The sequence below is a fragment of the Antrostomus carolinensis genome, unplaced genomic scaffold (genome assembly GCF_000700745.2).
Source record: "Antrostomus carolinensis isolate BGI_N321 unplaced genomic scaffold, ASM70074v2 scaffold7484, whole genome shotgun sequence".
Lineage (NCBI taxonomy): Eukaryota > Metazoa > Chordata > Aves > Caprimulgiformes > Caprimulgidae > Antrostomus > Antrostomus carolinensis.
Genome location: NW_010310033.1, coordinates 111,233 through 122,143, shown reverse-complemented (window position 1 = coordinate 122,143; position 10,911 = coordinate 111,233). Strand labels below are relative to the sequence as shown.

The window sequence follows — 10,911 nt, the reverse complement described above, 5'->3', positions numbered from 1 at the left end:
ATGAAACTTTGATGTCTTAGTCCTGCATAATGTCTATGCCTTCTGCAATAAGGGGGCACATGATCTGCCTTTTGTCAGGAGTGAATACACAGTGTATTCTACATCTCTCAGTAAAAATAAAGTTTTATTACAGGAAAAACTTTTGCTGTTCTGATCTTCTACCTTGTGTGTAAATATGTCATCAACTCTTTCTTTTTTGACAGGTTATTTGGAAAGGGAATACTTTGCTGAACAGAACAGCGCAAGATGACTTCTGGTTCCTGCTCTTCATGGGAGCTTGTCTGGATTGGTATGCTTTTTTAAAAAAAAAATTATTTGTCAAACTGGCATGTAGTGATTGCATGTGTAATCCAAAGGTCCACTTAATATTTAGGAAGCCAAGCATTTAGGAAGCTTCCAACTTGTTAGTTGTATATTGATAACTAGGCAGAGACTATGAATTAAAAGACTATGTTTTCAATAGTATTTTCAATCTTTACTGTTCTTCTAGGTACTGTGGTACTCAGTTAGCTCTTCAACATGAATATGGTTAATATGACCATTGAACTAGTGGGAAAGTTAAAAGGCAGGGGGAATATTGTGACAATACTAGAGATGAACCTAGAACTGTTAAGTCCTTTTTCATGATCTACAAATTGATAATTTGATTTTTCCAAAGAGCTAAGAAAATAGAATTATTCTTTACATTTTGCATATTTGTGGTTTAGAATAATAATGAAGATTCCCATGGCTGACATTTCTTGACAGTTAGTGGCTCTCTGAATTAAGGACAGAAAGAAATATCCTCAAGAGGTCAATTAGTTGTACTTAATGACCCAAAGCAGAGATAGCCATTTCCCACAATACTTCCCTATGAAAATTGCCAGAGTAGTGTTTATAGAGTGGAAATAAGGAAGATTTCCTAAATTAAACTCATGCCTCTTGTGAATAGTTTTGTGGGTCATCTACTCATGCAGTGTAGTTGATTAGTTTCAATTTAGAATATGTAAATAGGTATTAAAACTGAAAACTGCTAGTTCCTTTTAGGAGGAACAGTTAGGTGAGTAAGAACATTGTCCCTGCTGATCTGTTCTCTGACTCATTCTTTGCACTGGCTTTAGCAGAAAAGATTCCATTGCAATATGTTCCTGCCTTTGCTTAGTGGCATAGGAAACAATGCTTGATTTGTATTGAGAGAGGACTATGTCCCGGGCTTCTCTGTACAATAATGGGGTGTCAGAGAGCACATACTTGTATTTTCTATCAACCCATAAATTGTTGAAAACAAAATAAACCTATGGTCTTCATGTTTGTTGTTGACTTTATCCTTTTCCCCCTAAGAATATTTTGCTTTTTAAATGGTTTTTTTATGTTGCAGAAATTGTTTTTGCTGAAGTTTACCTTCAAATAAAACCATTGGTAGTAGTTATAAATTGTACAGAAGCTTAGACCACTTAAAATACCCCCAAGAAACAGGATCACTGTACGAGTGTCGTGGTATAACCCCTGCTGGCGACTAAGCATCACATAGCCATGCTCTCACTCCCTCCTGGTGGGATGGGGTAGAGAATCAGAAGAGTAAAATTGAGAAAACTCTTGGTTGAGACAAAGACAGTTTAATAGTTAAAGCAGAAGCATACACAAGCAAAGCAAAACAAGGAATTAATTCACTACTTCCCATCGGCAGGCAGGTGTTCAGCCATCTCCAGGAAAGCAGCACTCCATCACACATGATGGTTGCTTGGGAAGACAAAAGCCATCACTCTGAATGTCCCCCCTTTCTTTCTTCTTCCCCCAGCTTTATATGCTGAGCATGACGTCATATCGTGTGGAACATCCCATGGTCAGTTGGGGTCAGCTGTCCTGCGGTGTCCCCTCCCAACTTCTTGTGCTCCCCCAGCCTCCTCGCTGATGGGGTGGGGTGAGAAGCAGAAAAGGCCTTTACTGTGTATCAGCACTGCTCAGCAATAACATCTCTGTATTATCAACACTGTTTTCAGCCTAAATACATAACCCCATACCAGCCACTGGGAAGAAAATTAACTCTGCCTGAGCCAAAACCAGCACAGCCAGGCATTGCTAGCTTCAGGTTTCTGAAGACGAATGATTTCTGTGTGCTGAACCAAATCTTGGTACTGGGCAGTACTGAAAATATGTTTACTTTTAGTAGATAAATTTATTTTGGCAGTGTGTTCTGATCTGCATTAAACATAACTGCTATTATGGTACTGTTACGGTCCCTCTTGTCTGTGTTGGACTTACTGGTTTTGACTAATGTTGGCTTTGCATAGAAGATACAATCTTTTATTTCTAGTTGAGCATGCTATCCAAATTTTGAACAGAAACCTTTTAGCTTCAAAAGCTGTTAAAACCGACGCCATAGTTCTAGCAATAATGATATTGATGAATGAAATTTTTGTGGTATTTAGCTTTGAGTATGTACTTCATTGAAATAATTGTGTCTATTATGTTCCATAAAAAGAAAGTTGCATATGAGTGAGAACCTTGCTTGATAGAAAATGTGCATACCCAGTAATTTTCAACACTGAAATGGAAAAAAGTGGTTGTGTGAAGCTTTTTTGCATCTGAAAAGAATCAGTGAGAGTACATGTTCCAAAAGTGAGAATGCTGTGACAAAAAGGTAGCTGCCTCTTGCATGAGTACTTTGACCATCAATAAGCTTACCTATTTAAACTGCCAAAGCATGATCATCTTTTTCAAGAATCATGATTACCATTCAGCAGTGACTCTGGCTTTGAAATTACCAAATCTGTCTTTCTCAAAGAGTGAGTGAAGTTATCTTACTGATTTCTTTCTTTTAGCTTAAATTTCTATCCTTACATAATTTTTGGGTAGTTGGAAAGGTAGGAAGAGGGATGGAGGCCCATGTTTAATAATTATATGGATGTTTATAGTAGAAGCCCTTTAAGTGGCCAAAAAAAGAAAAGAGGGGGGAAGGAAAAATTTATATATGACTGCTGCAGAAGGGATCCTCTTGAATTTTTTGGCTGAAAAGCCAATCACTTTTACAAAGGATGATAGCCAAGAAAGAGCATAACTAACTTGCCTGCAGATTAGATAAGTGTAACTCCAAAACACATTTGAGCATGCAGATTCAGAATGCGATGCATGGAGAGATTTCAAACTTCAGAGTGATAAGCAGAATACAGAGATGGGTGCTGCCTGGAAACCATCAATCAGGAAGCAACGAGCACAGGAGCAACACTCAAGAATTTTTTTTCTACCTGGGTTCCAAAGCCTGCAGTCCTCTTATTAAATTAGATGTCTGCTTTGCAACAGCTGATCACTGCTCACTCTTTTGTCCTTATTGAAAAGAAGATATGGCTGGTGACTTATGCAACAGCCAAATGTCTAACGCTCGCTTCCCACTTTACACACTTGGCTAAGTCCAGGCAGCAGCTTGCACGAAGTCATTCTCTTCCTCTGCTCTTAACACTGTACAGAAAAGCATACGAGCTTCACGCTGAGGGGGAAAGCACAAAATAGGAGGTAGCTATTTGCTTAGAGAGCTGGGATGGTGGGAGAGCGTACATGAGATTATTTTTCTTAGTCACTTTTTCTGGGTTTGTTAGGAATAGATACCTATGAGTCCTTTGCTATATACTGGGTGCTGCTGGCTTGAGAAATGTAGGGTAGCATGATCTTTTTGACTAAGTTAACGGTGCAGAACACTTTTGCTCCTACTCCTGTTGTCTGATTCCTTCTGCTTAGAAGGACAATTGTGATAAAGCAGAATTTTCTAAAACTTTGATTCTTTACCTTGAAACATTTGCAGGTTGTTTTTTTTTTCCCCTCTTTACAGCTTTTATGGTACATGTTGTCATCTAAGGCTCTGCTGAACTTCATAATTGAATGTAAAGTTATGTAGCATAAATAGTTTTAAAGAACTGTAAACTTAATCTAAGTGAGCAAGTTCTGTTTTATATAGTTTGAATTGATCAATTCTAAATTGCATATATGTGCTCAAAGTGTCTGTATTCAAATCAGATGGCCATGTACCCATTGCAGTCAGCAGAGGGAGATCTGTGCTTTGTGAGGGTGATTCACCTCTTCCTGGCATGGACATCTGTATAAAGATCATATGAAATATGTCCTAAATTGCCTTCTAAATCCACAGAAGCTCTATGGCATCCGCAGCATCCTGCAGCAAGTATTTTCACTATTAATTGTGAAATAATCATTTCAAGTTCTGGGCTTCTCAGCTCAGGAGAGACATGGACATAATGAAGAGAGTCCAATGACAGGCTACATAAATGATGAAGGGACTGGAGCATCTCTCCCTTGAGGAAAGGCTGGGAGAGCTGGGACTGGTTAGCCTGGAGCAGAGAAGACTCAGGGAGACCTTATCAAGGTGTAGAAATACTTGTAGGGAGAGTCCAGAGGACAGGCTCTTTTCAGTGGTGCGTAGTGACAGGACCAGAGGCAATGGACACAAACTGAAAGACAGGAGTTTCTCCCTGAACATCAAGAAACACTTTTCCACTGTGAGACTGACTGAGCACAAGTTGCCCAGAGAGGTTGTAGAGTCTCCATCTGGGGGAGATACTCGAAAACCATGTAGGTGTGGTCCTGGGCAACTGACTCTAGGTCGCCCTCCTTGAGAGAGGAATTGGACAAGATGACCTCCAAAGGCCCCTTCTCAATCTCAGCCGTTCTGGGATTTTGTGATTCCTTTGGCTTTTCCTATTCTTATATTATAAGAATCATAGAATGTATTGGGCTGGAAGGGACCCTCAAAGGTCATTTAGTCCAACCCCCCTGCAGTAAGCAGGGACATCTTTACTAGAGCAGGTTGCTCAGAGCCCCATCAAGCCTGACCTTGAATATCTCTGGGGCTGGGGCCTCCACTACCTCTCTGGGCAACCTGTTCCAATGATCCACCACCCTCATATTGAAAAACGTTTTCCTAATATCCAACCTAAATCTACCCTCTTATAGTTTAAAACCATCACCTTGTCCTATTACTGCATGCCCTTGTGAGCAGTTCTTCCCCAGCTTTCTTATAGGCAACTTACAGGTACAGGAAGGCTGCTATAAGGCCCCCATCACTTTCCCTATGCCACTAATAATTCTGTAGATCTCTATGACACCTTTTTTCTGTCACTTTTGAATGGAGATGAGGTGGAGCAGAACTAAACATAGTACTGAAGATTAGAGGTGCCATGGATGTGTGCTGTAGCACACATGTAGTGTATATATACAGTGTATATAGATAGATCATCCTTTCCTCCTCTGTTTCCTTGCTAACAATTCTGAATACTTGGCTGATGTTTTTGTAGAGCAGACTATCAGAACTTGAAGATCTGTTTTTCTTCTCGATGGTAATTGTTGGTTTAGCATCTGTTACTTTGCAGATAACATTTTTTTTCTATACATGCATAGTTTTACCTCTAGCAACACTGAATTTTATCTGGCAGTCTATTAGCTTGTCACTAGCTGTCATGAGATCCCTCTGTTCCTTTTCAAAGTTGACCTTTGTTTTTATTAAATTGCTCTGAAAAACAGTTTATGTTCATCACCAGCAAATGTTGTGGTTTCACATTTGCCTCTTCTCCCCTATAGGTTGAAGAGCTTGAACCCCAGGATAGATTTTCTTTGTAGGTTCATTCTAGTGACCTGTTTTCACTGCAAAACTGACTGCTCCCTCTTCTGTTTCCTATTTTAAACTGATTATTTTCTGTGAGAGGGCATTACGTTTATCTAATGACAGATTAGTTTCCTATAAAGCCTTAGTGGAGAGACCTTGTTAAAGACAGTCAGAAATGCAGAAGTTACCTTTGCTGGCTTATTGCTTATGGAGCTCTAAAAGATGCTGCCCTGCAGATCTACTTTTTTGTACTCCCATAATTTTAGATCCAAAATTATTTGTTGAAATTATGCTCTTTTGCAGTCCCTACAGAATGCTACAGCTTCCTTCCTCTTCAGTGTTCTTGGCTTGTGGAGTCATAAGCCTTGGTGGAACTTTGGGTGAGATGCTCATGTTCATTGCTAAAATCCTTGCTTATTTATCCTGGAAAGCTGTCTAAACATTTCTCCTGTTGGGTACAGATTTTATTCTAGCAAGTATGTTAAAGAAGACTAGTAAAAGAAAGGTTTATTAAGCCCAAAGAAAAAAGAGTTTTGGCTACTATATATGTTTTAGCCTGTAATTAATGTTGAGGCTTTCTCTAGAAGAGTTACTATAAAATAAAAATGAAAGGGAGAGCATGGAGAAAAAAGGAAAATCTATAATAAAGTTAAGAGACTTTGTCATTTTTTGTAAAATATCAGTGTACATAGCTTAGTATACTCTTGCTGAGTGTACTAATATACTGTACAATCTTTGAAATATAGGATAAAATAGAAAATTATGACATTCCCTTCCATTCAAGCAGGAAGACCTCTAGAAAGTGGAATTTGTATGACTCAACGAAATTAGGGTGTTTATAATAATATTCCTTCATGATACCATTGAAAATTAGAGGAGACAGAGAGGTTAATCATTTGTCTTAGGAAAAATGCTGAAGGTTATGTGGCTCTGGAAATCACCTAGCAATACTGAGCTTGCAGATGGGAGGGGAATAGCTTTGCTATGTAATGAGTGGAGCAGGTCATCGTGATAATGTTCGTTGATGAATCAATGTCAGCAGCCTGAGCAGGTTTGAATTTGGATCACTAAAAGTCCAAACTGGGGACTCATGTTAGGCTTTGTTTTCTTACAGTTAATTTGTTTGTTGGTGCAGTATTATCCAGGGAAGAGTAAACTCTTGGTCCTCCACGGAGCATGTAGTCTTTGTGTAAATTCATAAAAGCATTCCTTCCTCCCTTCACTTTTACTCGGTGTTGATACTAAGCAGAACCTGCATAAATACTGTGGGCAGCAGGATTTGTGTTACCAAATGTAAGCTTCTTGAGTTAGTAAGCATGAGCTTGTCACCATGTGCAGAGATGGAGGAGGGATAGCTTGCCCTCTGAAGATGCCTATTATCCCTCTTCTGACTAAAAACATGAAAACAGCCTGAGGTGACTATTATAGTCATCCAGAATGAATGAGGTGAATCCCACTTCATGTTTCTGGCTATGGTGATCTGTTTTTTAAAAGGGCATAGAATCCTTCATGTTTCCATCTTGCTCAGATGCCAGCATACTGTGGGAGTGTTTCGTTTAATAGTCCAAGTTAGAGAGGAGGAGCTCTATGAAGAGCAAGCACTGAAAAGAGGAAACACTTTGCATTTTATTTGTCTGTAAGAGCAGTACCCATAATAATACAATACATGTAATAATAGTACAAGACAGTACACATAAACTACAAAAGGAAATATTGCATTGTAGCAGCATAATGATGAGGGAGGGAATTCAGCAGAATGTTTAAGGGTTAGATTTACAGGGAAAAAGAAGGCACACACAGTTAAATTATGTGGGGTACCAAGATGGATTAACAAAAGACATGTCTAGACGAGTGAAAGCAGGAAAGCTTGCTGTGGGGGGAAGGGTTATAGTGACTGAAGAAGAGTTAGTTTCCTGCACCTTGATCTTGTGGACAAATTATTTAATAACTAATAACAGGTTAGGATGTTTTACATGGTTTTTCCTGAAGCATCTGCAGCTGATGACTGACATGGAACCAAGGATTCTGTATCATGTAGGATAGCTCAGATAGGTAGGCTTTTCAGTGCTTACCAAACAGGCAGATAAGTGATGCTGATACTATTTAAGCTAAAGCCTCCAGCTGTAGGCAGTTTAAAAACAAAATCATGAAGTTAGTTTAAAAATTATGATGAGATTTAAATAAAGATAATGATTTGATTTATTCACTCTTAATCAGAAGTTTGTTTTCAAACACCAAAGTTTTCCAGTCCTGGTTAGAGTAGAAAAAAGCTTGGTGAATTGAAAGTATTGTACAGTATCAGCAAGACTACAGGAGCAGGATCTGTAAGAAAAAGACTAAATATTATGAGACTCCTGTGGCTGGTGCTTAAGTAAATTGTGTTGACCTAAAGTGTAAATATGTATTAAAGATCCTTTTGTCATTAAGGAAAGCGGAGCAATCGTTTGGTTCCCGTTGGTTTCAGAGAGTCTTACTTTGTTTCTTTGAATTTCTTTCTTATTTTTCAGATGGAAACACTGACATGGATTTAAGAACTTTGATACTTTTAGACGTTGAATTTTGATTTGTTAAATGACCAGGAATAAGATACTGCCTGAAGAAGATGAAATGCCTTGAAGACCTTTGATTCTGCTTTCATTTCTCCTGAAGCAATGGTTTTCTCAGCAATGTTGACACTGGCCCACTCTGGGACCTCAAATGCTACTTTTATTGTTTATGAAAATGCCTATATGAATTTTACCACTCCCCAGTTCTTGCTTCGTAGTGGCACAACACAGCCATTGAGATATAGTTCAGGTGCTGTGCTCACCACTGAGAGAAGTACTTTTCTGGTAAACACTACAGCTGTCCTGCCATCGCAAGAAGTTTTCAGGAGCTTGAGTTTGCCACTCCAGATCATTCTTTCTGCTGCTATGATATTTATCCTATTGGTTTCTTTCTTTGGAAACTTTGTTGTCTGCCTCATGGTCTACCAGAAGGCAGCTATGCGATCTGCAATTAACATCCTCTTAGCAAGCCTGGCTTTTGCAGACATGCTGCTGGCAGTGCTGAACATGCCTTTTGCTTTGATAACTATCATTACCACTCAATGGATTTTTGGGGATATATTCTGCAGAGTCTCTGCCATGTTCTTCTGGCTTTTTGTCATAGAGGGGGTAGCTATTCTTCTGATTATTAGTATTGACCGATTCCTTATCATAGTTCAGAGGCAAGATAAACTGAACCCCTACCGTGCAAAGATTCTCATTGTGATTTCCTGGGCGGCATCCTTTGTTGTTGCTTTTCCGTTATCAGTAGGGAATCCTAATCTGCAGATACCCTCGAGAGCACCTCAGTGTGTTTTTGGCTACTCTACAAGCCCAGGTTACCGAGCCTACGTGATAGTTATCTTGCTAATTTCTTTTTTTATTCCATTCCTGGTAATGCTATATTCTTTTATGGGCATACTCAACACCGTCCGCCACAATGCAGTTCGTATCCATAGCCACCCTGATAGCATATGCCTCAGCCAGGCCAGCAAACTTGGTCTCATGAGCTTACAGAGACCTTTTCAGATGAATATTGATATGAGCTTTAAAACGCGTGCCTTCACAACCATCTTGATTTTGTTCCTTGTCTTCATAGTCTGTTGGGCGCCCTTCACCACTTACAGCCTTATTGCCACATTCAACAGCCACTTCTACTACAAGCACAACTTTTTTGAGATAAGCACTTGGCTCCTTTGGCTCTGCTACCTCAAGTCTGCACTGAACCCACTGATTTACTACTGGAGGATTAAGAAGTTTCATGATGCATGCTTGGACTTGATGCCCAAATACTTCAAGTTTTTGCCACAGCTACCTGGCCATACAAGGCGGCGCATTCGACCCAGTGCCATCTACGTGTGTGGGGAGCATCGGTCGGTGGTGTGAAGCTGCGGTTGTTTGACAATGATTGTTCTTTTCTGGGATTATTTGGTTTTAGGCTTTAGATTGAATTTTGTTTTGTTTAATATGGCTTCTTCAGTGTGGCCATATCTTATAACTTGATTAAATTTTCCAGTACTCTGTGCAATTTTGGGAGGAAAGATAGAGGGAGGGAAAGTGATTGGCTGTAGTTGGGTTTACCATCAGAATACAATGTACACAAAATAACAAATGTTACCTCTAGGATTCCATGGAAATCCATTCTTTTAAATGAAAACTGCGTTTGTAACATTTTGTCAGGTTTATGCTTACTAGGCCTGCAATTGCATCTAATTGTAGGGACTTTTTATGCTGCTAAGATACAGTATATTTAGTTGGTGTAATTTTTCTGAAAAACATTGCTGCTGTCTGCCAATATACTAGAGCCAAAAAGTCTCATTAGATGACTTCTATTTAATTTTAACGATATTTCAGAAGTTTTCATAGTGAAACTAGAAAACTTTTTTTTTTTTGTATTTCCATTAACATTTTTTGTGCACTTTACAAAATTTACTCTAGAATTTGTTAATTGGAATACTTTGTTATGTATTGAAGGGGTATTAGTATTATTATTATTATTAGTTATATTGGTGAGTTTCAATGAAAGACCCACGTAAGCTCGAGGAGGGCAATTTGTATTGGTATAGCTATACATACAGTCATAGATTTGCTGGTTTTCTAACAATTGATCAAAAGTAACACTGACTGCTCAGTTATCAGGGGAGCTGGAAGGAGAAAATGGAGGAATGAAAGGGAGAGAAAGCAATGAAAATACCGTCTCTCGAGGTTCAGGCTAGCACAAGGTTTAGAAAAATAAGAGTCCATGTGAACGTTGTCACAGGGGGAAGGGGTGGCTGTCATTGTTACTTTAGGTTGTTACAAGCTATCCAAACCTAATGGTATTCCTGAAAATCTGTCAGAAATTGTGACTTTGGGCCTACAATGTACGTATGCTGTGTTGGTATAACGCTCCTTCTGCTTGGAGCTAGTATAAGGCTAGGTGTGCTCTGCACTGCTGAAATAATGCTGTCAGGCCTTTGTTGGGACAGCATTAGGAATAGTAGGGTAAACTAATAGCACGTGAACCATAGATGAGGCTATGACTTAGTCTATGTAGTAATGACGGGGAAAAAAAGAATCAGTTTAAGTATTAGACCGAAACTATAAACTGATAATATTGAATTACAGTTGGCCAGCAGAGTTTGCTAGGGATGCAAGTTAAATTCCCCTATTCCCTCTGATACTACTTTACATTGATTTTTCATTGCCCCTTTTCCTCTGTAGTGCCTGCTGCCTGAAGGGTTTACTCTGCTGTTTTCATCTATCAGGCATCAGCTTCTCTCCCTGAAATGCCAAACCACCTTTCCGATTAATGTCAGG

At 39.2% G+C, this 10,911-nt stretch overlaps 1 protein-coding gene across 1 annotated transcript; it reads left to right on the top strand.

Moving 5' to 3' along the window:
- Positions 1–8,238: 8,238 nt before the first annotated feature.
- On the top strand, positions 8,239–9,498 carry GPR63 (G protein-coupled receptor 63). The gene has a single exon (XM_010166272.1). It carries the CDS (start codon positions 8,239–8,241, stop codon positions 9,496–9,498), a length of 1,260 nt encoding a protein of 419 aa, XP_010164574.1.
- The last annotated feature ends 1,413 nt before the right edge of the window (positions 9,499–10,911 follow it).